This window comes from Papio anubis, chromosome 18 (genome assembly GCF_008728515.1).
Source record: "Papio anubis isolate 15944 chromosome 18, Panubis1.0, whole genome shotgun sequence".
Classification (NCBI taxonomy): domain Eukaryota; kingdom Metazoa; phylum Chordata; class Mammalia; order Primates; family Cercopithecidae; genus Papio; species Papio anubis.
Window position 1 is genome coordinate 48,350,639 of NC_044993.1, and position 27,463 is coordinate 48,378,101.

Below are 27,463 nucleotides of genomic sequence, written 5' to 3' on the forward strand. Positions count from 1 at the left end.
GCCTACGAGGTGGTTTCCCAGAAATCCAGCTTTCTTCATGGTAGCAAAATAGCTGCCATGCTCTGGGCCTCACACGTCATGCCTGGGATCGGGAGGAAGAGGGCGGCTCTCACTTGGTGGCTCCCACACCCTTGCAAGCATCCTCATGGCCCATAGCTCCCATGTGGACACCTGCGAGGTGGGGACAGGATGATCCGACTGGCATTGGAAAATCACACCCACCCCGAATACAGGGGTGGGGCCGTCCCTCTCAGGCCACGTGGCTGAGGGAGCAGGGACCTTTCCCTAAGCAAATTGAAGGTGTGATTGCATCTTCAATAGCCTCAGAGGCAGCAGGGAGTGAACCTGGACACTGGATTGGTGGCTCGCCTCCCCGGCTGCAGGCAGGAACATCCCCCTTTGTTCACCTCCATAAACCCAGGGTAGAGCAGGTATCCGAGGCTCAGTGAACCAATGACCCCTGCTGGTGGGAGGCTCACCCTCCCAGAACCAAGTCTGGGCTCCTGAGCCCTCAAGCCCACCTTCCCATCAGTGAGGCAGCCGGGGACCCAGCCCAGCCCTTCATCAGTGGGCACAGACACGCCCATTGGTAAGCCCAGTGTGTTCAGCCAGTGCCAGCCCCAGCTGGCCTCACCAGAACAGGGGTTTTTTGGAAACGTATGAGGTGGCTTGCAGAAAGGACAGGAAGGCAAGACCAGTCTAGAATGGCAGACCTTGGAATAAGGGTCATGGATGTCAAGACAATTCTGTGACAGTGGGTGCTGCTGCCACAGGGGGTCAGCTCCAGCCTGTCTACGCTCCTCCCGACGTGCCCTCAAGATGCCAGTCCAGGGAGGAGCTGTACAGACCTTCCAGGACCGCGTCCCTGGGGCAGAGATCATTCTCCAGAGTGCAATCAGTGTGCCGTTCTGGAAGAAGGGAAGATGGACGCCAGGAGGCAAAAAGCCAACCAGCAAATACCACCTTCAGGAGGGGCCAGGGCAGCTCATGACTGACCCAGTTGTCCCGTGGTTCTGGTCGTTCATTCTCTGTGCTCGAGTCAGTCCTGGCTGGGGACTCCGGAAGCCTCTGGGCACTTCACCACTGGGGACACCGGCCCCCCTGGTGCTCGTCTCTCCTGCCTCCAACACCTCCATGATGACACTGATGTGAACATCCCACAACACACTGGCACTCACCCAAAACCCTCGTGAGCAGTTCCAGACACTGGCCTGGCATTCAAAGCCTTCATTACCCCGCCAGCCTTCTCTTTCACTGCCATGCTCCCCCGCCGGTGCCCCGACCTTATCACTCAGGAATTACGGACTGGCCTGCTTCCCAGGGTCCCCTTGTAGGCCCTTGTCTGCACAGGAGCTGCAGACCTGTCCCTCCCAGGCTGAGCCCCCCAGTGCCTTCCCCTGCTGGTCCCCCAGGCCCCATGGCCTTGATATCCCCCTTCCTACCATCCCCCCTCTCCGCCCCAGCCGCCCTGACTCCTACCTCCCCTGTCCCCAGACTGGGGCTTTCCTGTCTCAGGGCTGCTGTACCTGCTGTCACGAGCTGGGCCTCAAGTCTCATGGCCAATTCTGGATTCCTAGTCAAGCTCTTGCTCTTCAAATGTCAACTATCAAAAAACTGGCCCCACCAGTCCATCCCTGGCTGCCATTTTCCACCCTGTCACCCTGCTCTGTTGCTTTCATGGCACTAATCACGGCGTGACACTGTCTTCTTGTATTCCCATGTCCTTATTGCCCCCCCCCCCCGCACCCCAGCCTGACGCCATTATGTTAAAATACCATGAGGGCAGGGGCCTCATCTGGTCAGTGACAGGCCTGCTAGCTGTGTCCTGTGTCTGTGATGGCAGTATCAGTGTCCTGACTGCTGTGGCCACATCTCAGGCAGGGGCTCGTGCACGTGCCTCTCCTTGGTCTGTGACCAACTGTTCGGCGCTTGGCTTCCAAGCTGGCTTCAGAGTCCACCTTCCTCAGAGGGCTGAAGTCACCCTCAGACTGGGATTCCTAGGAACGCTGGAACCTCACCCACAGGGCAGGGCCATTTCCCCTTTTCCCGTTCCTCATCTGACAAGGGACATTTGCTGGAAGCCTCCTGGCCAGGATACCATACGTTAATGAACGTGGCCTCCCATGCCCAGCTGTCTGTCACACTACGCTACAGATGGGCCATGGGGCCTGCCAGCTGGAGCGGATGGAGCGGCTGGGCCACTGGGAGCTGAGGCCACAACCCACCTGTCCTTCCGCTGGGGAACGGGTGTGAGTTACACATGCGGGCCGGGAGCCACCGCTCCTCACTAATGGTGAACCTAGTCATGGGGCGTCCCTGTTTTATGCCTCCCTACTTTCAGGGGTGTTGACATCTGGTGTAAATTCTTCCTATGAAAGATTAGGTAATTGACTATTAACAATGGCAGGGAATAAACAATGTCCTTGCAAGCAGCTGCCCACGGAGCCAAGTGGACTCCACTTCCAGATAGCTGCTGTGTGTCTCACTCCCTGGCACACCCACGGCGCCTCAGCAGCCCACTCCCAGGATGAGTAAGTACCATGGCCTCTCCCTGCCAACAGCCAGCTTTTGAGAATGCAGATGCTGCTGGTGTCTGCTCAAAGGCCGAGAACCCCAGGACCTACCCAATAAAGGTCAAATTCCTTGGCCTGGGTACAGAGGACATCAGGAACTAGAGTCCCAGCTGCCCCTGGCCACCTTCCCATCCCCCTTCTAGTTACCCCAGGGTAGCTACCCCCTGGCCAACCAGAGGCGGCTTGATTTTTAGCTAGAAGCCAAGCAGCTGAGCCAGTGATCAAGGTGCTGGCAGGATGGCAGCTGAACCCCCGGGGCTCTTTTCCCCAGGCCTGTCTTGGAAGAGGGGAAGAAAGGAGCCAAGGCTGGCATGGTGGCTCATACCTGTAACCCCAGCACTTTGGTAGGCCAAGGTGAGAGGATCGCTTAAGCCCAGGAGTTCAATACCAGCCTGGGCAACATAGCAAGATCCCATCTCTATTTAGTTTAAAAAACAAAACACAGAGGGCTGGGGAAAGTCTTAATGGCCAAAACATAAAACAAACCTGCATGCACACAAGACACAACTACAGAAAGCACGGAGCCTGGGTGTCCCCCCGGCCTCAAACCTTCCACCGGTTTGAGAGTCATTACTTCTGGGGGATGGTGACTAGAAGGTGGCTAGCGGGAGGCTTCCAGGGGCTGGTGATGGTTCAGTGGTTTCTTCACTTGGGAGCCTGCTCCTGGATGAGTGCGGGTGAAAAGTCATCCAGCAAGACCTTTGCACTTCACTGCAGGCAGGTAGGTTATCCTTTAGCCACGAGGATGACAGAAAGCTCCCACTGCCCAGCAGGGGTCTGGGCTCCTGAGCAGGCCTCTATGGACTCTCTCCTGTGACCTGGGCAATGCCCAGCTCTCTCCAGTATTCAGGCTGTGGCGTCCAGCAGGCCCAGTTACGGGAAGGAAGGGCAGAAGGATCAGAGTAATTGGGATCAGTGGCAGCGGCTAAGGTTCATGCAGCAGCAGGGGCTCGGCACTGCTTCCTCGGCCCTCTGCAGTGAGGACTGGCCTTGCCCTCTTTTCCACGTGGGCACAACGAAGCAGGGGATCCTGGCCAAGTCACGCAGCAGGTACGCAGCGTGGCCGGGTCTGGGTCGAGTAGCCAACCTCAGAGCCCACGTTTCACCCCTGCCCGTGTGACCCACTCATTTCCCAAACACGTTAGGCTTTCTGATGCCAGCGTCCCCAAGCAGGCTGTCTGCCTGCATGGTCCTTCTGGGCTCTCCCCACCTTCCTCTGTCATGCACCCCCGGCCTGGAGTGTGCCCCTTCCTGGGCAGCCCCTGCTCTGTGCCCGTCCAGCGCTGAAGCTCAGCCCCCCAGGGCTGCCACTGGGCAGTGAAGGCTCTTCAGGACACAGGTTCAGTCCTGCTTGTCTCTCTAGATTCCAGGACCCAGCACCAGGTGGGGCACAGAGCAGGAAATCAGTGAACAGATGAGTGCTGTCTGCATGTCCGGCCCTTTCAGCTCCTAGCCTGGCTACGACCACCAGAAGCTGACCGAGAAGCTCAAATCCAGAGCCCGTACGTAATGCCAGTATTTCACGGGTATGAACAGGATCTCTCCAGGAGACAGGATGCAGGACAGGAATGGGGCCTTGGCAAACTCGGGGAACTTCTCGAGGTCAGGATTCTCCACGTCGACCTGAAGAAAGCAAAGGACGTCATCATCTCCGGGGCAGCGGGGAGAACCTGCAACGTCACCCCGGACCCCCAGTGCCCACCTGGCTCGTGTTATGGAGAAGGTGTGTGTCATGAGGGTACAGAGCCCCCGACTCCTGTGGGGAATACAGCCGGATGTACTTCCTCCCCATCACCTGGGAAGAGAGACCCTGACCGTCAGCTGGTGGCCTCACTCCGCTGCTGCCCCACGCCCACCCTGGCCTCTGTCCCCTTCCGCACGCTGCTCCCTGGGCCCAGCCTGCCCTTCCCCTCCACACATGCTTACAGTTCCACGTGTATGTTTTTCTTGCTGTTTTAATTTTTAGAGACTGGGTCTCAGTCATCCAGGCTGGAGTGCCGTGGCGTGATCATGGCTCACTGCAGTCTCGACCTCCTCCCTCCAGAGATCCTCCTGCCCCAGCCTCCCCAGTAGTTGGGACTACAGGTGTGCCCCACCACACCCAGCTGATTTTTGTATTTTTATTTTTGGTAGAGATTGGGTTTCACTACGTTACCCAGGCTGGTCTTGAACTCCTGGCCTCAAGTGATCCTCCTGACTCAGCCTCCCAAAGTGCTGGGATTATAGGTGTGAACCACCAGACTTGGCCTAAAGGTATGTTTTTCTTCCAAATACATTTTGGAGCCCACCATTATTAGGCACTTGTCTGTGCCAGGCACCACTTAAGTGCTTTACGTGTGTTAACTGATTTAATCCTCTCTGAGGTGGTTTATCTTCACTCCCATTTTGGTGAGGAAACTGAGGCACAGAGAGATTAAATGAGCTGCCCAAGCTCACATAGCTGAGGTGTGGCAGGGCTGCTGTCCGCGCCAGGCAGGCTGGCTCCCGAAGCCCGGCTCTTAGCCCACTCCTGAGCCGCCTCTCTGGACTGGTCTGCCGGGGTAGGAGAATGTTCTCCTTTACTAACCTCTCTTTGCCTGTGAAAACCAAGGTGGTCTTACAGCAGTAGACAGAGGTGCCTCCCCTTGTAGCAAACCCATCTGCTCCTCTGCCTGGGTCTCAGGAAAAAACCTCCCAGTGACTGAGAAAACTCCTCCCCCGACCTGCTGCCTCCTGTTTGGAAGAAGCTGGTCTGGATCGGATGAGTGGCAGGCGGGGGAGGGGCAGAGGCACCAGGCACCCGCGCCAGCACTCGCTCCCTCTCCCGAGGGCTCCCCTGTGAGGGATCTTGGGAGGGGCCCACGCAGGAGGACAGCCGCTTCTGGAAGCAGCCGACTGCAGAGGCCTTGCCGGGCCTGGCGCTGTTTGTGGGTTTGTTTTCTATTTTTGTCCTCATCCCCTTCAGTGCTTCTTGTTTCTTTTTAAGAGCCCGGTGTTCAAAGGCAGAGAATGTGGCCGGCCAGGTGCCTGGGCCAGGAGGAGATAGGAGGCCACTATTCCAGCAGCAGCTCCAACCTGGACTAGGAAGTTCTGCTGGGGATCCTGATGTAGGGGGGAGATGGTTCCCTGGGGACCAAACCAGGCATTGATGGTGATCTCCTCCTCCTCCCCATCGCCCAGGCTGCAGTAGTCGGGGATGCTGATGTCCTGCTTCAACTCCGGGATCTGTGGGCGGCAGAGCAAACATGAGAGGTGGGGATCCGGCCGGGGACACCACAGCCCAGAGGCCAACGAAGAATCAGAGACACACACCTATATCCATTGTGTGTGTGTGTGTGTGTGTGTGTGTGTGTGTGTGTGTGTGTGAGACAGGGTGTGGCTGTTTCTCAGGCTGGAGTGCTGTGGTGTGATCTCAGCTCACTGCAGCCTCTGCCTCCTGGGCTCAAGTGATCCTCCCACCTCAGCCTCCCTAGTAGCTGGGACTACAAGCATGCACCACGCCTGGCTAATTTTTTTTTTTTATTTTTACTTTTGTAGAGACGGTTTCGCCATGTTGCATAGGCTGGTCTCAAACTCCTAGACTTAAGTGATCCACCCACCTCGGCCTCCCAAAGTGCTGGGATTACAGGCGTGAGCCACCGCACCCGGCCCTCGCCTTCCTAGTTTTAAAAGCCAGGGTGGGCACAGAGGATCTGTTGCCATACCTGGCAGCAACAGACTGGGCATTGAAACTGCCTGATGAGAAAGACAGGTGTGGGCCTGGGTCTGTGCTCTGAGCTTTATATGATGCAGTAAGGGTGAGGTGGCTCCCCATGGCCTCCGACAGAGTCATATGCCACACGTCAGGCGATCTCGGATGTTCATGGTGGGGCAGGGCTGCGGTGGCCTGGCCTCCTTTATTTATTGTAATTTTTTTTTTTCAAAGACAGTCTTGTTCTGTCACCCAGTCTGGAGTGCAGTGGTACCATCACAGCTCACTGTAGCCTCAACCTGGAGGGTTTAAGTGATCCTCCTGCCTCAGCCTCCCGAGTTGCTGGGACCACAGAAGCATGCCACTGTGCCCGGCTAATTTTATTTTTGTAGAGATGGGGTCTTGCTATGTTGTCCAGGCTAGTCCTGCTTGGCCTCCCAAAGTGCTGGGACTACAGGTGTAAGCCACTGCACACGGCCCTGGCTTCCTTTAGACAAAGCTAGGGTCTCAGAGTGAAAACACACCACTTTAAGTCCACTTCCTGTCCAGACCCTTAGCAGGCACCTCAGTTACCTCTGGGGTTGAACCCACCAGAGCAGGCCACCAGCCCACACCCCCCAGGCCACCAAGATCCCAGGGGTTCTTCACAGGACCCTGGTTGGACCCGGCGACATTTTTCAAGCTTGAGAGGCATGAAAACAGGGTTACTAGGGGACACAGGTCTTTTTAGAGTCACTGCTCCCCAGCCTGAAGGCACCTGCAGGTGGACACTACCATTCCTTCAGGAGCAGTGACGGTAACTTCAGGCTGCTGGCTCAGAAACCAGTGTGTGCCGGGAAAAGCTGGAATGTTCTCCCCGCAGGGAGCTTGGTCCCAGACACTGCTATTCAGACCTTTAAGAGCCTGTCTCAAATCAGCTGTGCAGAAACGCAGCCGCGCCTGCTGCTTAGGACTGAAGTACAAGTTCGCAAGCTGAGGTCCCTCCCAGGGCTGCTGGGGGTTCCTCCCAAAGGTAACACCCAACACTGCTGCTTCTGACCAGAACTGGCCCTGTGGAATCCGAGCAGAAACTATGATTGGTCCCTGATGACAACATCAGGATATCTGAAAGGTGATTGGCTGACCAGATCATGTCATCGGAATCACTGGCCAAGGATGCACAGACCCCAAGGGAATCAGCACTCCTGAGATGGGACTGATAATTGAGGCAGGCTTAAACTGATGGCCAAAATCTTCTAGAACACGGGGTCCCTGGGAGAAAAGTCAGTAAGAGGTTCTGGGACAAGAATTTGGTAGGAGCCCCTGAGCATCCTTTAGGTAGAGAAGGTTCTAGAACACTGTCCTTGCCACACGGCATGACAACACCTGGGCATGGGCTGCTGGGACTTCTCCAGGGTCCTCTCACAGCATGGTGGACACTCAGCTCTGGGACCCAAGGTAAACACCCAGGCGGCCCTCCGTTACCCGAAACGTCTTTCAAGTCCTGGTTCATCTTGAAAGTCACTGTGAACTTGACCTTCTATTCCTGCTGCTCCAGGACAGGGAGCCAAGGTAAAGTGTGGCTTCCAGGGTCCCTGGCCCACACTGAGGCCATGCCCCCAGGATGACTGGGGTCGGGAGTGGCTTCCAGGGTCCCCGGCCCACACTGAGGCCATGCCCCCAGGATGACTGGGGTCGGGGGTGGCTTCCAGGGTCCCCGGCCCACACTGAGGCCATGCCCCCAGGATGACTGGGGTCGGGGGAAAGGCGGGTCTTGGGATCACACAGTAGGGACCCGATCAATTAGAATCCCCCTTTCCCTCACTGAGCAAGTGACATGGACAGGAGGCAGCATGCACAAGTCCTAATAGGGAGGCTTGGGGAAGAGAAACTGCCAGCCTCCTTTAATGTCAGCATGAAGGCTCCTGGCACAGAACCTACTGTCCTTGGGTGCCCCATCAAGATAGAGTCAGGCAGCCCTGGCCTCAGCAGTAGATACAGCAGCTGAGCAGCATCCCAGGGCCCCACTGCAAAGGCTGCAGAGGTGCGACCCCAGCCCACCCCTGGCTGTGGCCCTGACCCCATGCGCCTGGCCCTATTCTTGAATCCTGCCAAGTGCTGCCTCCCTGGGCACTCCGGGCAAACACCACAGCCAGGTCCCTCCTGGGCACCCCAGCTCCATCTATTTAGTGTTTTGGGGTCCTGAATCTGGGCGTCTTCCCTGATCTTTCCTCCCACTCCCACACATCCACCCATGTCCTGGGTCCGGCGGTTCACACCTATCTTGAACTGCTCCACCTGCCAGCATCACCTCTCCTTGCACCACAGCAACAGCCCAGTCAGCCACCCGGTCCGACAGCTGCTCCCTTCATCTCTGAACAGCGGCTCCTGCAATCCTCGGAGCACTGGCGACCCCCAGTGTTTCCTGTCACTTTAGGAAAATGGCTCCTTGTCACCCACGTCTTGTCGACTTCCCAGCCTCACCTGCTGCCTCCCTCCTACTCACACCCACTACTCCAGCCGCACTGAGCCCAGGAGGGGAGGAGAGGGGAAGGTGAGAAGGTGACGGACAGAGGAGTGTGGCCTCAGACTTACCTGGTCAAAGAGCTGGTGCTGAGCAAGGTAGCCGACGTCCCTCGGCTAATCCACCGGGGAAAACCAGAGGTGACACAGAAAGCCCAGTTAGTCGTGACAGATGCCCTCCTGCTGCTGCTGTCCAGCCGGCCCAGCCCCAGCCCCGCCACCCTTCCACTCCATCCTGAGTGGTCCTCTCCAACACTTAGAGGCCCTGGGGCAGCTTCAAAGAACCTCTCCAGCACTGGGGTACCCAGTTTGTGAAGCACTGATCTCCCATCTGATTGGCAAGCATTTTCATAAAATGGCAACAAACAGTGCAGGCAAAGATGTAAGAAAACAGACACTTGTGTTAATTGCTGGTGAAAGTATAAGTGATTAACATTTGGGAAAAATAAGCTGTCCTATCCTGTCCTGTCCTAATTTTGACAGGGCCTGGTTCTGTTGTCCAAGCTGGAATGCAGTGACCTGATCTTGACTCACTGTAACCTCTGCCTCCCAGGCTCAAGCAATTTGCCCCACCTCAGCCTCTTGAGTAGCTGGGATTACAGGCACGCACCACTACGCCCAGCTGATTTTTATATTTTTTACAGAGACAGGGTTTCACTATGTTTCCCAGGCTAGTCTTGAACTCCTGCGCTCAAGTGATCCGCCTGCCTCAGCCTCCCAAAGTGCTGGGATTACAGGGGTGAGCCACCACGCCTGGCCGCTATTATAATTTTAAATACACATACTCTTGACTTAGCTGTCCAAATTTTGGAACCCACTGAATTATACTCCCCTGCCCATTAACAAGGACCTGACATGTCTGGTCTGCTGGCCGAGCAGCGTGCCTTCCTCGCTGTGGTCATCCCTCTGACCACAGACTTAGGGACTGGCTCCTCCAAAACCTCCCACTGCAACACACGGAGGGTTATTTGCCTAAATGTTCTATGCTCTCTCCCTTCCAAGTATTAGGGGAAAGCAGTCCCCATGATGTACCTCATTCACGATGTATTTGCTGATGAACTCGTTGACCGTCATGAGTGTCTGGGACCATTCCTCGTCTGTGTACCTCGAACCAACTTCCACCGGGACGGTTCGGCAGCCAGCGATCCCTTGGATATACTCCAAACTAGCAGAAAGATACACATTGGCGTCATCACTGCTAATATTTTTTGGGCATAGTACTAAGTGTGCTTTGCATGTGGTCCCCTTTCATCCTCGGAAAATCTCATGTGCAGAGACAAGGACTGTCATCCCCAGCTTCACTGATGAGGAAACAGGCACGGAGAGGCGGGGCCTGCTCAAGGCTGTGCAGCTCCTATACAGTGCCGCAGAGCTTTGCAGATAGGGCCAGTAAGTCTGGGTGGCTAGGCTGCTCTGGTTCCCTGCTTGCCAGCGGCCTCCTCACTTCTTTCTTCACTCATTTTGTCACTCAGCTGAGAAGCCTTTGAACAAATAGTGGGCAGTGCGGCAGGTGCTGAAGGGAAGTCCCCTGGGCTCTGCCCTCTAGCCTGGGACTGATTCCAGGCCTCATCAGGTACAGGCCAGGGGATCTGTGGAGGTTACTGAACCTCTCTGAGTCCTTGATCCCCATTTACAGAATGGGGGTGATGACAACACCTGTCCTAGCGCCAGGTACACAGTAAAATGCTTCATTGAAGGCTTGCTGTGAGGAGAGCTCCTGCAATGGGAAGTCCTCTACATGTCTCAGCGGGTACCATTCGCTCCGCTAAACCACAAAACAGGCCGACTCCATCTACCTTCCTGGAGAGATGCCTCCTTATTTCCAAACTCATGCAGAGCCTCCGCGTGACAGCCACGCTCCTGCTGCCTGATCTGATCTCTCCATCATGAATCTGACAAAGGACTAGAAACAAACACAAGAGACCACAGAATCCCTCAGAGAGAGAGAGAGGCTGTCTCTTGGGTTATTTCTGTGCTTAGCCTCAGGGCCCTGAGATGGGCTGAAATTGCTGGGATCCTGCAAAAATTGCTTAACAGACACATCCTAGGACTGCCACTTAGGGACTCATTAAAAAACCGCTTAGGGCGAGGAAGGTAGAAGGTAAGAATCCCATCACCTGCGGCATAAATTCAGAGCACCTTCCTTTTCATTCTTTTTTAACCCCTTGGCAATCAGTCAAGGGCTGCTAGTGAAGCATCTACAAGGCTGCATTCCTCTGGGGATGGTCAAGGGAGGAATTCAGGGAGCCCCAGGGAACGCTAAAATGGGAAGAGGGAACTGACCTCCCTCAGTGACCACCCACCTCCACTTCTGCATGCACGGCCAGTGGTCAGCCACGCCTTTCAGGATCACGGGCCTCCCTGGAACCAAAAACTGCTCCCTGAAATGCTGGAGGGACGGACGGTGCAGCCGGGGGACTGTTCTTTCTAAGTTCACATCTGGAATCGAAGCATAGTCCGTCTTTGCTTTCTGTTTAAAATCAAAACAGAACAAATTAGCAAGCACCTCAGGAAGTCGACATTTGAGGCATTCCACCAGGAACCTGTGTTGGGGTAGGAGAGCTCAGCTGTCAAGAGTACCAGTGACAACAATAGACAACATTTGCTATTATTAGTGCTACTATTACTATTTGCTCCTCATGAGATCAAGGTGGTTTTCTTCTTAACCATTTCATTAAAAATGTTTGTTTCATTATAAACTACTTTCACAGAAATTCTGCAATAAAGGAAAACTTACTATCTCCAACTTCATCATCTTAAGGTCTTCTCATTCCTGCATGTTCGTTTCCCATCTTAAACACACACACACACACACACACACACACACACACACACACACAATATCTCTGACCCACTGGGGGTAACAGCAACGATGAAGCAGCAGCCCTGCCTCTCCCCTCCAATCATTTATCAAAGGCAGTTTCCACGTGGCCACCCAGTCCTTGCAGTTTCTTAGGAGTGGCTGCACTATCATTTACTTAACCATCTCCCAACTGGGTGACCTGAGTAAGTGACTTGCTGCTTGAGAGCCTCAGTGTCCACAGGTGTGAACCTGCTGGAAATGGCCAGCCACAGTGGCTCATACCTGTAATCCTAGCACTTTGGGAGACCAAGGTGGGAGGACTGCTTGAGCCCGGGAGTTTGAAACCAGCCTGGGCAACACAGAGAAACCTCTATCTCTAGAAAAAATTTTAAAAGCCGGGCATGGTGGTGCACGCCTGTAGTCCCAGCCATTCAGGAAGCTGAGGTGGGAGAAATCACCTAAGCCTAGGAGGTCAAGGCTGCAGTGAGCTATTTTTTTTTTTTTTTTTTTTGAGACCGAGTCTTGCTCTGTTGCCCAGGCTGGAGTGCAGTGGCACGATCTCGGCTCACTACGACCTCTGCTCAGGGGTTCAAGCAATTCTCCTGCCTCAGCGTCCAGAGTAGCTGGGATTACAGGCGTGTGCCAGAACACCTGGCAAATTTTTGTATTTTTAGTAGAGATGAGGTTTCACCATGTTGGCCAGGCTGGTCTCGAACTCCTGACCTCAGGTGATCTGCCAGCCTCAGCCTCCCAAAGTGCTGAGATTATAGGCGTGAGCCACCACGCCTGGCCTGCAGAGGGCTATGATTGTGCCACTGCACTCCAGCTTGGGTGACTGGGCAAGACCCTGTCTACAAAAAAAAGAAACAAAATAAAAGAGTAACCCACACACCATGCCCTTGGCCACATGGTGCCCTTGGCAACACCGGGTATCATATGAAGCCTTGTTTGCTAACTTAAGAGCCAAAGATGACATGCTGTTTTGCTATTTGCATCTCTCTCTCTCATTTTTTTTTTTTTTTTTGAGACGGAGTCTTGCTCTGTCGCCCGGGCTGGAGTGCAGTGGCCGGATCTCAGCTCACTGCAAGCTCCGCCTCTCGGGTTTACGCCATTCTCCTGCCTCAGCCTCCCGAGTAGCTGGGACTACAGGCGCCGCCACCTCGCCCGGCTAGTTTTTTGTATTTTTTAGTAGAGACGGGGTTTCACCGTGTTAGCCAGGATGGTCTCGATCTCCTGACCTCGTGATCCGACCGTCTCGGCCTCCCAAAGTGCTGGGATTACAGGCTTGAGCCACCGCGCCCGGCCTCTCTCATTTTTTTAACCAGAGGTGAGGCTGAACATTTTCCTGCACATTTGTTTAACAGATCTATTTCCTTCTTGTGAACAGTCTGTTCAGGTTCCTGGACTTCTACCTCCTGGGGCTCAAGAATTTTTCCCTATTGATTTGTACCATTCCTTACATAATAGAGATATTCATTATCTGACATATTTGTTGAAAATGTTTCTTCTCCCTTTATTGGATTTTCTTTTATTTTGGTTACATGCATGTGTGTTTAGTGTCAATCACTTGCATTTTTCTTACATAAAAATAATTTGTGGCTCATCCCTGCAATCCCAGCACTTTAGGAGGCTGAGGTGGGTGGATCACCTGAGGTCCAGACAAGCCTAGCCAACACGGTGAAACCCTGTCTCTATTAAAAATACAAAAAGTGTCAGGTATGGTGGTGGGCGCCTATAATCCCAGCTACTTAGGTGACTGAGACAGGAGAATCGCTTGAACCTGGGAGGCGGAGGTTGCAGTGAGCTGAGATTGTGCCACTGCACTCCAGCCTGGGCAACAGAGTGAGACTCCATCTCAAAAATAATAACAATCATAATAATAATATGCATTGTAGGAAATTCTGAAAACACAGCATTTAGAAAAATGTCAGAAACATCCCATAATTCCACTACTGAGTGTCTAGTACAGTCTTAGTCATTTCTTTCTGTGGGTCAGTTATCGGCCACTCTACAGACAAGGAAACCGAGGCTCAAAGGAGGTTAAGTGACTTGCTTGGGGGTGTTGTAAGTGAGGCCTGTGTGTGGGCACCAGGACCTGAAGCCTTCAGAGTAAACCGTGCTCTGTTCCTGGGGGTGCTCTTTGGAACAGGCATATAGACCCAAGAGGTGGGAGAGATTGATCCCCAAAACAGACATCAGCTAGTTGTAGTATCTCATCCAAATCCAGGACCAGAGAGACAGGAGCAGCCGGAGGTATCGCCTCGCCTGGGTGAGACTTCAGCAAGCCCACCAAGAAGAAGCTGAAACGGGCTGCCGCTGGCTGCAGCTCTCACCCAGACAATCGCTGTAAGCTATTCTCAGGAGCCACGAAGCTTCTCTGTTGCCTCTCTGCTGAAAGGGCACTGCCTTTGCAAAAAAAAAAAAAGAAAAAGGAAAAAAAAAAAGGAAAAAGCTTTCTTTTTTTTTTTTGAGAAAATGAATGGAGCTGTTCCATTTCAAAAATCAATGAGGGCTGAGCACAGTGGCTCACACCTGTAATCTCAGTGCTTCGGGGGGGCCACGGCAGGGGGATCGCTTTAGGCCAGGAGTTCCAGATTAACCTGAGAAACATAATGAGACCCTATCTCTGCAAAAAATGAAAAATAAAGAAAAAACTAAAACAATTAGCTGGGTGTGCTGCCATGCCGCCATAGTTCCAGCTACTAACAAGGCTGAGGCAGAAGGATTGCTTGAGCCCAAGAAGTGGAGGCTGCAGTGAGCCGAGATCGCACTACTGCACTCCAGCCTGGGCAACAGAACGGGAGCCTACTTCGGAAAACAAACAGAACTGCAGAATCAGTGGAGATGCTATTTTCCGTCAGAGGGGTTGCAGGCCACGAGTCCTCACCCCGGGGGAGAGACGACTCGGAATTTCTAGAAGAACAGCATTGCTGGATGGCTAGCGTGCCTGCGGCAATCGCCCCCACATACCTTTGTGCAGGGCTGCTCCGGGGTGGAGCCGTGGGCAGGCCTCTTTCCAGGGACCTGTGTCTGGAGGATGGCGGCGACTTTAAGGAGGATGTCCCCCAGGATGGCCGTCCCCATCAGCAGGCCCATGTCACAGACCCGCAGGGCCGTGGCCACAGTGGTGGCATCCGCAGGTGCCTGGCACAGACACAGGGCTTTCAGGAGGCAGCCGATGGCGTAGACCCGGCGCCAGTCTTTGTCTACGTCCCGCCACGTGCCCGTGTTGAGCTTCTCCCAGGAGTAGTCCAGGATCACCTCGCTGGTCTGCAGACACTCGTCCCTCCTGCCCTCGTAGAAGAGCTCAGTGGCTCGCTGCAACAACGTCACCATGCTCCTCTCCACTTTCTCCCCGAGGTCCAACTTCAGGTCTTCTTTAGTGTGCGGCAGGAGTGCCCTGAGGGCCTCCCAAAGAGTGCCTTCTCTGGCCAGGGGCTCTGCGGGGCAGTGGGGGTCTCCAGCCATCAGGTCACTGCCGGCTCAGTCAGACACGGGCCTGGGGAGGTGGAGAGAAGCAAGAGTCAGACACCAGGACAGACCTGATCCCCTGTGGGTTCCCGCAGTTTCCCGCGTCTCATCTGCGAGGATTTTTCAACAGTGGTTTTCTCTGCTGGGCAGAAGCTCTGGAGGGGAGGGCCCCCATCTGTCTGGGGTCACCGCTGTATCTTCAGGGCCTGTCGCAACACCTGGTACTCAGTGAGCACTGGATAAATGTTCAGAAAGGAACGTGTATTGTCCTTGTCTGCAAGGCCTCCCATACCCCTCTGCTGCCTGGCAAACTCCTACTCAACCTTTAAGGCCCATCTTAAATACCCCTATGTGAGGCCTACCAAGATTCTCCAGCAGTGTGCTGTGTTCCTGCAGCCCTTGAGCTTCTCTTACAGCACTTGTCAGGATGTATGAAAACACAGGCTTACATGTGTTTCTATCCAACACTGCACTGCCAGCCCCACCAGGGCAAGAATGTAGCTCATTCCTCTACGTTTCCCCAGAGCCTAAAAGCAGAGCCTGAGTGGCAGGCACTCGGGAGTGCCAGACTTTGAAAAGTATTCGAGGACGCTGGTATGGTGGCTCATGCCTGTAATCACAGCACTTTGGGAGGCCAAGGCAATTGGATCGCTTGAGCTCAGGAGTTCAAGACCAGCCTGGCCAACATGACAAGACCCCGTCTCTACAAAAAATACAAAAATTAGCTGGGCATGGCGGTACATGCCTGTGGTCCCAGGTACTCGGGAGGCTGAAGGTGGCAGGATCACTTAAGCCTGGAGGCAAAGGTTGCAGTAAGCCGAGATCATGACACCAGCCTGGGTGATAGAGCAAGATCCTGTCTCAAATTTAAAAAAAACAAAAATGAAGTGACTTGCCCCGAGGCCGACGGTCAATCATTTGTGCAGAAGCAGGGCTTAAATTCCGGTGGATCTCAGCACCCTCTCCTGTGTGCCATGTCAACGCTGCATGCTTGACATATATTAACATGTCCCTTGCAGTCCTATGATGGGAGTTTTACAGATGAATAAACTGAGATTTCAGAGGTTTAGCAATTTGTCCAAAACTACAGAGTAAGTGGCAGTGTCTGCCCAGAACACTCATCGCCCCCAAGGGTGAGCTCTTTGGACTTTGTATCCACAGGGCTGAGCTCACAATGAGTTCATTTCCGTCCTTGGTTCACAATGAACATTCTTCCTAGCAAGCTCAGGGTGTGGTAGGCCTCAGAGAGCCCCAGCCTGCCAGGGTGGCTTCTATCTCTAACCTCCTCAAATGCTTGTGCTGGCCTCATTCACAGCCTTCTTGGAGAGTTTCACAGTCCAATTTCCAGCCTGGACTTATCCACTAGGCCAGCACAAGACACCACATGGGCCCATCCCTGGCCTCATCCCCTGTGTGTCTTCTATGAATCTTATAGAGCAACATGGAGAAGTCTCATCTTGAGCATCCAAAAGACCTCAGGGGCCTCATATCCTGGCTTCTCATAAAGGCTGGTGGAAAGGCTTCCCAGGAGACCATTTATTGCCTTACTATAAAACTGGCTTCCACTGGGGCTCTATGTACCAGCTTTGTAAACTTGTCTCTTGATGACCTTAGAAAACGGCCTCCCAGAGGGTTTCAAATGGGCTATAAACCTGTTCCCTGCAATGCAGACTACAGGCTTTATAAACTGGTGTTTCAGAGTGACCTTATCAAATGGCCCCTCACAGGGCGCCTATCAGCCTCACAAAGCCAGCTTCTCAAGGTGACCTCACGTGTGCGGCTTTGTAGCCAGGTTTGCCCAGTGGCCCCATGTGCTGCTTTGTCACCTGGCCTCCCAGGGTGGCCTCACATTTGGTCTTCATAAACTGCCTCCTAAGGCAGCCTATCTGCTACTTTGCAACTTGGCCTTGGAGACCTCATGTTGAAGGCCAATGTACCCGGCCTTGTCCTGGGAAAGATGGCTTCCTAATACTGCGAGTTGGCTGTACAAAACAATCTCCTCTTGGCCACATGAAATAGCCTTATTATTATTCTTTAATGCAGAGTTCTTCCATGAATGGCCTTATCAAAAGGCCTTCAGAGATACCTATGTTGACAATATATAATGGTCTTCCAGAGACAGAGGTGCAGGATGGCTGTATGAGTTTGTTTTCAAAATGACTTTTCAGATTGCTTCTGTATAAGCCACTTGAAATGGCCTCCCCAAAGGCCTGCAGATTGATATTATACACTACCCTCCAGCGGGGCACCTATAATCCCAGCTACTTGGGAGTCTGAAACAGGAGGACTGCTTGAGCCCAAGAATTCGAGAACCTGTCTCTAAAAAAAATTAAAAAATTTAGTTAGCTGGCTGTGGTGGCACACACCTGTAGCCCCAGCTACTCCGGAGACTGAAGCAGGAAGATTGCTTGAGCTCAGGAGTGTAAGGCTACAAGTGAACTGTGTTTGTGCCTCTGCACTCCTGTCTGGGCGACCGAGTGAGACCCTGTTTCAAAAAATAAAACAAAACTATAGCTTCGTACAAGGCCTTATGTTGGCAGCATGGTGAAGTGACATTCTGGCTGTATGAGTCTGCTGCCTGGTTGCATAGACTTCCCCAAACCTCTCATAATTTGGCCTTTTATGTAGTTGCCATATCAAACAGCCACCTCCTGGTACAGGAAACAGTTTTCCAAAACGGTTTTTTGAGACGGAGTCTTGCTCTGTCACCCAGTCTGGAGTGTAGTGATGCGATCTCAGCTCACTGCAATCACCGCCTCTCAGGTTCAAGTGATTCTCCTGCCTCAGCCTCTGAGTAGCTGGGACCACAGGCACGACTGCCACCATGCCTGGCTAATTTTTGTATTTTTAGTAGAGACGGGGTTTTGCCATGTTGGCCAGGCTGGTCTCGAACTCCTGACCACAAGTGACCCGCCCACCTCAGCCTCCCAAAGTGCTGGGATTACAGGTGTGAGCCACCATGCCCGGCCCTTGTAACTTGTTTTAAAAACTGGCCTTTCTATAGATGGGGGCTTGTCTGAGGACCCAGTGAAGTCAGATTTTGTCTTAGTTTTACAAATCGATCTAGTTTCTTCATAGTGACAGGAAAGTGTTGTTTGTTGTGTCCATCTACCCCTGCAGGGAGCAGACACATTGGCTCCTGTTAGCCGTGCAAAAAGGCCTTACAGAAGGAGTCTTGGTCTGGCTGGGGAAACACTCTCTTGTTAGCTGTGTAAAACAATCTTCCAGGGTCGCTGGCCTCATGGGCTGTGAGAAGCAGCCCTCACACCACCAACTACTTGAGATGGGCCTCCTGGGAAGGTCAGGTGCAGGCCTCAGGTCACTGCCTTTCTGAATGGCCTCAGGTTCAGGCTCATCAGTTTTCCGACATTCCCTACATACTGGTCTGATAAAAAGGCTTCTTGTTGTATCAAGCAATTTTCTGGAGGAAAGGACCAGCCAGAGTAGCCTTATGGCCTGGCTTTATTGATTGGCTTCCCAGAACTCCTTACTGAATTGCTGTTTACAAAGTCTTATATTAAGGCCAGGTGCAGTGACTCACGCCTGTCATCCTAGCACTTTGGGAGGCCGAGGGGGGTGGATCACCTGAGGTCAGGAGCTCCAGACCAGCCTGGCCAACATGGTGAAACCCCATCTCTACTAAAAATACAAAAATTAGCCGGCATGATGGTGCACGCCTGTAATCCCAGCTACTCGGGAGGCTGAGGTAGGAGAATTACTTCAACCTGGGAGGCAGAGGTTGGGGTGAGCCGAGATCTAGCCACTGCACTCCAGCCTGGGTGACAGAGCAAGACTCCATCCCTCCCAAAAAAAAAAAAAAAAAAAGAACACACACACAAAAGGCTAAACAAACAGGCTTCCAAAGAAGGGAGAGTCGAGAATAAGATGTGCGACTTGCCAGTTATCTGCAAGAAGAAAAAAGATGTGTGAAGCAGTCTTTGAGAGTGGTGCCACACACTGACCTTCAAGAGCTCCACGTAAAAGGGTTTATTGGGAGGTGTACAGATAGCCTTCTAGTGGCCAGGTGTACGTGGGTCATCCAAACCAAGATGCTATTAACATTTATGTCTGCATCAGTAAAAAACTGGTGTTATTCCAGGCAAACTGACACCTACCGTAACCCAAATGTGAGCCATATGAAAAGCCTGAGTGGCCTCGTATCTTCACTTTACAAGTCAGTCTCCCAGAACTCAACAGGTATTGGCCTTCAAAGACCTCTTGTTGATTGGAGAAGGCATTTTTTTTTTTTTTTTTAAAAGACAGAGTCTCACTCTGTCACCTAGGCTGGAGTGCAATGGTGCCATCCCGGCTCACTGCAACCTCTGCCTCCCGAGTTCAAGTGATTCTCCTGCCTCAGCCTCCTGAGTAGCTGGGATTACAGGCACCCGCCACCACACCCAGCTAATTTTTCTATTTTTAGTAGCGATGGGATTTCACCATGTTGCCCAGGCTGGTCTTGAACTCCTGACCTCAGGTGATCTGCCTGGCTCAGCCTCCCAAAGTTCAGATTACAGGCGTGAGCCAGCATGCCTGGCCCAGGGAAGGCTTTTTTTTGGCAGGGGGCTGGGGGATCAGGTATAGAAACAGCTTGAGTGGTCTTATGTCCTGGCTTTGTGAACTGGCCTCATCACCTGGAACAGCTTTCAGGGGGAAGATCAAGCGTGGGTTGCACAAAACAGCTTTTGAGTGGACTTGATTCAGCCCCTAAATGCTCCTTAAAGTCTTGTCTGCTGGTGTATGAAATGATCTTGCAAAGAAGGTCAGAATATAGGCTGTCATGTGCTAACCTCTCAGAGTGGTTTTTCTCCTGGATTTATAAATAAGACTAAGATGAATCTTATAAAAGGCTTCTTGTTGGTCGTATTAAACAAAAAGGAGCCACGTATAGCCTGTATATAACAGTCTGAAGACTCGGGCCTGGACTTTATAAATTCACCATCCAGACAGAATTCACTATGCACACTAGCAAAGTGGGTTCCTGGTAGGTTATGGGATATATCCCTCTTGGAAACCACTGCCCTGTCATCCCAGGATTCTTTCAAATTATTTTTATTTTTTTTGAGACAGAGTCTCCTCTTACCCAGGCTGGAATGCAGTGCCCCAATCTCGGCTCACTGCAACCTCTGCTTCCTAGGTTCAAGCAATTCTCCTGCCTTGGCCGCCCGAGTAGCTGGGATTACAGGTGTGCACCACCACACTCAGCTCATTTTTGTATTTTTAGTGGAGACGGGGTTGCGCCATGTTGGCTAGGCTGGTCTCGTGAACTCCTGACCTGAAGTGACCGGCCTGTCTCGGCCTCCCAAAGGGTTGGGATTACAGGCATGAGCCACTGCGCCCAGCCTTAAATTATTTTTAAACATCAACTCCTCTAAAGCACCTCCCTGAGTATTCTTTAAGGTGGCTGGGTGGAAAGGCCTCTCCGAGAGCCTCACTGTGATTTGCAGAGGGTCTCAGGGTGGGCACTCTGCGAGCACCATGCTGGTCATGAGAAAGCCTCTCAAAGGGGGCTTCCAGGACAGGTCAGCCTACATCGGGCTTTCTTGGAACAGGCAATCCAGTTCTCTAATCTCTTCAATGTTATTATGGCAGTATTCCACAAAACTTGTGCAAAAACAAGAGCTTTGTAAAACTTCCCAGAGAAGTTTGGAACATTTTCCAGAGAGCTTTATTCATGGCACAAGGATCCCTTTGGCTCACTAAGGGGCACACAGTCTTGTGTTTGGGTCATCCGTGTGGCCCCAACGCCCGCGCACCTCCTGACCCCGGGCTTGCTCCCGTGTCCTCCCGAGCACGGCGATTCTTACCGTTGCTGGGAAACGCACCGATGCCCATCATTAAGTCTTACCGAGCTACAAGCACCTTTCCTTAGGGCAGCCACACACCCAGGCCCCACAGGGTCCCACGTACCCCGCATTAGCCTTGAGCCCCCCGAGGCCTCAGACCCCCTTTCCTCCTCAGCGCCTTTCCCGGGGCTACATTTCTCGCGGCTCTTATCTGGGACCTGACGGCTGAATCGTTCCCAGCCGGCCTTGCAGCCCAGAGGCAGCGGCTGATAGCCCAAAACCAGCGGACACACACACACCAGAGGATACAATCCGCGCAGGCGCACTAGGGCTATACCGACTAGACGCCTAGAACCGCGAAAGCGCACAGCAGCCTGCCTTAAGGGCCTGCCCTCACGCATGCGCCAAACCACTGCCAGAAGACGAGCACTACGCACGCGCGGAGCCTTTCCCTCGCTCCAGCAGCGCAGGCCGGCTCAGAGCGCATGCGCCGACTCGAGCAAGCCTCGGGCTTTCCAAGGCGCACGCGCGGGGCCGGGCTTGGCTGCTTCACATGACGCCTGCGCGGTCTATGCCTCTGAACCCGGCCTCTCCACTTGTGAGGAACTGGAGCTGACTCCGCTCTCGAGTTGCTCAGACTAACCTCTCTTCAGCTGGGACGGTGTCGAGTCGCCTTTGGGCTGCGACTACTCGTTGCATTTGGTCCGACGACGCGGCTGTCTCCCCACAGGAGTCAGAGGCTAGCATAGGAGTATCGATCGCTCACCGCTCGTCTGATCACGACGCAGTGCCTAGAGGAGTGCCGAGTGATCGATGCCGTGGCCCCGCCCCACTCGCGTTTAAAAGACCAGGGGATGGACAAGACAGAGAAAGGCTGGGCTGTATCCTCCGAGTCCTTCCATGCCAGTGACACCCGCTTTTTCCTCTGCACAGATAACAACTTCGTACAAGGCTGTTTGCATCCACCATTTAATCCCTGCAGCTAGGATTATTAGTTCTCCCTATTTTACAGAGAGCGAAACTGAAGCTCAGTGATTAAAGTGGCCACATACTTGTACTTTTGGAAAGTCAGATCCACAGTTACCCACGAGCAAGTGCTACATCCACAGTGAGAAGGCAAGTGGCCAGAGGACACACTCCTGCCACGTTTGCTTTGATGTCGAGTGGTGCAGGGTCACTGGGACTTTGTGTTTTGAGCACACTCTCCTATGGACTCCAAGTATGCAGGCCTTTTGCAGCATTGCACAGAGGCATGGAAAGTTATGTTCATACTGAGCTTGGGGTCTGAGTAGGAAACAGGCTTGCTCAAGATCAGTTCATAGATGAGTGGATTGTAGGTACTGTGCTTTAAAAATATTAAGATTGTAGCTATTGTAATGATCATGATCGTCCCTATTTGAGGCAGTATGTTAATCCACTTTCACGCTGCTGATACAAAGACATACCTGAAACTGGGCAATTTACAAAGAAAAAGGGGTTTAATGGATTCACAGTTCCACATGGCTAGGGAGGCCTCACAATCATGGTGGAAGGTGAAAGGCACGTCTGACATGGCGGAACACAAGAGAAGATGAGAACCAAGTGAAAAGGGAAACTGTCAGTCCTCTGAGCCCAAGCCTGCGTGTATACATCCAGATGGTCTGAAGTAACTAAAGAATCACAAAAGAAGTGAAAATGACCTGTTCCTGTCTTAACTGATGACATTACCTCGTGAAATTCCTTCTGCTGGCTCAGAAGCTCCCCCACTGAGCACCTTGTGACCCCCACCCCTGCCGGCCAGAGAACTACCCCCTTAGACTGTAATTTTCCATTACCTACCCAAATCCTATAAAATGGCCCCACCCCATCTCGTTTCACTGACTCTCTTTTTGTACTCAGTCCACCTGCACCCAGGTGAAATAAACAGCCTTGTTGCTCACACAAAGACTGTTTGGTGGTCTCTTCACACGGACATGTGTGAAATTTGGTGCCGAAGACCCGGGTCAGAAGGACTCCTTCGGGAAACTGGTCCCCCGTCCTCTCCTCTGTGAGGAGATCCACCTACGACCTCAGGTCCTCAGACCAACCAGTCCAAGGAACATCTCACCAATTTCAAATCGGGTAAGCGGTCTTTTCACTCTCTTCTCCAGCCTTTCTTGCTACCCTTCAATCTCCCTCTCTTGCTACCCTTCAATCTCCCTGTCCTTCCGATTCCAGTTCTTTTTCCTCTCTAGTAGAGGCAAAGGAGACACATTCTATCCATGGACCCAAAACTCCGGCTCCGATCACGGACTCGGGAAGACAGTCTTCCCTTGGTGTTTAATCACTGCGGGGTCGCCTGCCTGATTATTCACCCACACTCCATTGGTGTCTGATCACCGTGGGGACGCCTGCCTTGGTCATTCACCCACATTCCCTTGGTGGCAAGTCAATTGCGGGGACACCTGCTTTGGCTGCTCACCCACCCCCTTCTCCGTGTCTCTACCTTTCTCTTTAAACTTATCTCCTTCACTATGGGCAACCTTTTGCCCTCCATTCCCCCATCTTCTCCTTTAGCCTATGTTCTTAAAAACTTAAAACCTCTTCAACTCTCACCTGACCTAAAACCAAGCGTCTTATTTTCTTCTGCAACACTGCTTGGCCCCAATACAAGCTCTATAATGGTTCTAAATAGCCAGAAAATGACACTTTTGATTTCTCCATTTTACAAGACCTGGTTGATTTTTGTCAAAAAATGGGCAAATAGGTCTGAGGTGCCTGATGTCCAGGCATTCTTTTACACATTAGTCCCTCCCTAGTCTCTGCTCCCAATGTGACTCATCCCAAATCTTTCTTCTTTCTCTCCTGTATGTTCCTTCAGTCTCCACCCCAAGCGGAGTCTTTTGAATCTTCCTTTTCTACAGACCCATCTGACCTCTCCTCCCCAGGCTGTTCCTTGCCTGGCCGAGTCAGGTCCCAATTCTTCCTCAGCCTCCGCTTCCCCACCCTATAATCCTTTTATCACCTGCCCTCCTCACACCTGGTCCGGCTTACGGTTTCGTTCTGCAGCTAGCCCTCCCTGACCTGCCCAACAATTTCCTCTTAAAAAGGTAGATGGAGCTGAAGCCATAGCCAAGGTTAATACTCCTTTTTCTTTATCCGACCTTTCCCAAATCAGCTAGCGTTTAGGCTCTTTTTCATCAAATATAAAAACTCAACCCAGTTCATGGCCCATTTGGCAACAACCCTTGGACGGTTTATTGCCCTAGACCTGGAAGGGCCAGAAGGCCGTCATATTCGCAATATACATTTTATTACCCAACCCACTCCTGACATTAGAAAAAGCTCCAAAAATTAGATTCTGGCCCTCAAACCCCACAACAGGACTTAATTAACCTTGCCTTCAAGGTGTACAATAATAGAGAAGAGTTAAAATTACTTGTCTCTGCTGTGAGACAAAACCCAGCCGCACCTCCAGTATACAAGAACTTCAAAATGCCTAAGCCACTGCAGTCAGGCATTCCTACAGCACTGCCTCCCTCAGGATCTTGCTTCAAGTGCCAGAAATCTGGCCACTGGGCCAAGGAATGCCTGCAGCCCGGGATTCCTCCTAAGTCGTGTCCCATCTGTGCGAAACCTCACTGGAAATCAGACTGTCCAGCTCATCCAGCAGCTACTCCCAGAGCCCCTGGAACTCTAGCCCAAGGCTCTCAGACTGACTCCTTCCCAGATCTTCTTGGTTTAGCGGCTGAAGACTGACGCTGCTCAATCGCCTCGGAAGCCTCCTGGACCATCACAGATGTGGGGAAAAGAAAGATCAGACTGTTACTGTGTCTATATAGAAAGAAGGAGACATAAGAGACTCCATTTTGTTCTGTATTTGAGATGCTGTTAATCTGTGACCCTACCCCCAGCCTTATTCTTGCAAGAGACATGTGCTGTGGTGACTCAAGGTTTAAAGGATTTTGGGCTGTGCAGGGTGTGCTTTGTTAAACAAGTGCCTGAAGGCAGTATGCTTGTGAAAAGTCATCACGATTCTCTTAAACTCAAGTACCCAGGGACACGTACACTGCCAAAGGTCGCAGGGACCTCTGCCTAGGAATGCTAGGTATTGTCCAAGGTTTCTCCCCATGTGAAAGTCTGAAATATGGCCTCGTGGGAAAGGAAAGACCTGATCATCCCCCAGTCTGACACCCGTGAAGGGTCTGTGCTGAGGAGGACTAGTATAAGAGGAAACAAGGCCTCTTGGTGGTTGAGATAGAGAAAAGCGTCCGTCTCCTGCCCGTCCCTGGGCAATGGAACATCTCGGTGTAAAACCCGATTGTGCCGGGCGTGGTGGCTCAAGCCTGTAATCCCAGCACTTTGGGAGGTCGAGACGGGCGGATCACGAGATCAGGAGATCGAGACCATCCTGGCTAACACAGTGAAACCCCGTCTCTACTAAAAAAATACAAAAAACCAGCCAGGTGAGGTGGCGGGCATCTGTAGTCCCAGCTACTTGGGAGGCTGAGGCAGGAGAATGGTGTAAACCCGGGAGGCGGAGCTTGCAGTGAGCTGAGATCCGGCCACTGCACTCCAGCCTGGGCAACAGAGCCAGACTCCGTCTCAAAAAAAAAAACCCCGATTGTATGTTCTGTTTACTGAGAAAGGAGAAAACCGCCTTAGGGCTGAAGGTGGGACTTGCTAGGGCAATGCTGCTCTTTATGCACTAAAAAGATTTATGGAGATGTTTACATATGCATATCAAGGCACAGCAGTTTTCCTTAAACTTATGTCACAGAGATCTTTATTCATATGCCTTACTGCTGACCTTCTCCCTACGATGATCCTATTATCCTGTCACGTCCCTTTTTCTAAGATGGTAAAGATAAAGATCAGTAAATACTGAGGGAACTCAGAGACCAGTGCCGGAGCGCCGGTCCCCTCGGCCCACTTTTTCTTTCTCTATACTTTATCTCTGTGTCTCATTTCTTTTCTCAAGTCTCTCATTCCCCCTAACGAGAAACGCCCGCAGGTGTGGAGGGGCAGGCCACCCCTTCAACAGACACTTTAGGTAATTCTTACAGTGGAGAGTAAGTCTGTCGCCTGCTTAATCAATATGGAGGCTACCCACTCCAAGGGCCTGTTTCCCTTGCCTCCATGACTGTGTGGGTATTGACTTCCAGGCTTCTAAACCTTCTAAACCTCTTAAAACTCCCCAACTCTGGTGCCAACTTGGACAATATTCTTTTATGCATTCCTTTTTAGTTATCCCCACCTGCCCAGGTCCCTTATTAGGTCGAGACATTTTAACTAAATTATCTGCTTCCCTGACTATTCCTAGGCTACAGCCACACCTTATTGCTGCACTTTCTCCAGTTCAAAGCCTCCTTCACATCCTCCCCTTGTATCTCCCCACCTTAATCCACAAGTACAGGAAATCTCTACTCCCTCCTTGATGACCAATCATGCACCCCTTACCATCTCATTAAGACCTAATCACCCTTACTCTGCTCAATGCCAGTATCCCATCTCACAGCATGCTTTAAAAGGATTAAAGCCTGTTATCACTTGCCTGTTACAGCATGGCCTTTTAAAGCCTATAAACTCTCCTTACAATTCCCCCATTTTACCTGTCCAAAAACCAGACACATCTTACAGGTTAGTTCAGGATCTGTGCCTTATCAACCTAATTGTCTTGCCTATTCACCCCATGGTGCCAAACCCATATACTCTGCTATCCTCAATACCTCCCTCCACAACCCATTATTCTGTTCTAGATGAACATAGCTGACCCTATAGATCCTAAATCCTTTCACCACTCCTCTTTCCATTCCTTAAAAACAGCCCTAGAAGCTGCTCCCACACTATCTCTCTCTAACTCATCCCAACTCTTTTCATTACACACAGCCAAAGTACAAGGCTGTGTGGTCAAAATTCTTACACAAGAGCTGGGACCAGGCCCTGTAGCCTTTCTGTCCAAACAACTTGACCTTACTGTTTTAGGCGGGCCCCCATATTATTTGTGTTACCACACCTGACCCCCATGACTGTATCTCTCTGATCCACCTGACATTCACTCAGTTTCCCTATATTTCCTTATTTCCTGTTCCTCACCCTGATCACACTTGGTTTATTGATGGCAGTTTCACCAGGCCTAATTGCCACTCACCAGGAAAGGCAGGCTATGCTATAGTATCTTCCACAGCTATCATTGAGGCTACTGCTCTGCCCCCTTGCACTACCTCTCTGAGGCATGTTTGAGATCCACAGCCCCTCTATAACCCATTATTCTGTTCTGGATCTCAAACATGCTTTCTTTACTATTCCTCTGCACCCTTCATCCCAGCCTCTCTTCACTTTCACTTGGACTGACCCTGACACCCATCAGGCTCAGGAAATTACCTGGGCTGTACTGCTGCAAGGCTTCATGGATAGTCACCACTACTTCAGTCAAGCCTAAATTTCTTCCTCATCCGTTACCTATCTTGGCATAATTCTTCATGAAAACACACGTGCTCTCCCTGCTGATCGTGTCCGGCTAATCTCCCAAACCCCAACCCCTTCTACAAAGCAACAATTCCTTTCTTTCCTAGGCATGGTTAGATACTCCACCTTTGGATACCTGGTTTTGCCATCCTAACAAAACCATTATGTAAACTCACCAAAGGAAACCTAGCTGACCCCATAGATCCTAAATCCTTTCCCCACTCCTCTTTCTGTT

The 27,463-nt window shown here is 52.1% G+C and overlaps 1 protein-coding gene across 4 annotated transcripts; it reads right to left on the reverse strand.

Annotated features, from left to right (window-relative positions):
* Window positions 1–2,975: 2,975 nt before the first annotated feature.
* KDM8 (lysine demethylase 8) lies at window positions 2,976–21,592 on the reverse strand. 4 transcript variants are annotated; one of them, XM_003916702.5, is made up of 8 exons: window positions 21,446–21,592; window positions 14,519–15,047; window positions 11,049–11,215; window positions 9,778–9,910; window positions 8,818–8,862; window positions 5,628–5,777; window positions 4,276–4,368; window positions 2,976–4,196 (listed from the first exon to the last, which is right to left on the reverse strand). In XM_003916702.5, the coding sequence occupies exons 2-8, from the start codon at window positions 15,014–15,016 to the stop codon at window positions 4,032–4,034; spliced, it is 1,251 nt and encodes a 416-aa protein (XP_003916751.1). In that variant the 5' UTR covers window positions 15,017–15,047; window positions 21,446–21,592; the 3' UTR covers window positions 2,976–4,031. The 4 variants fall into 4 exon arrangements, with proteins under 4 accessions (XP_003916751.1, XP_009194453.1, XP_009194454.1 ...); XM_009196189.4 differs by lacking the exon at window positions 21,446–21,592 and adding an exon at window positions 20,927–21,386; XM_009196190.4 differs by lacking the exon at window positions 8,818–8,862.
* Window positions 21,593–27,463: the final 5,871 nt, after the last annotated feature.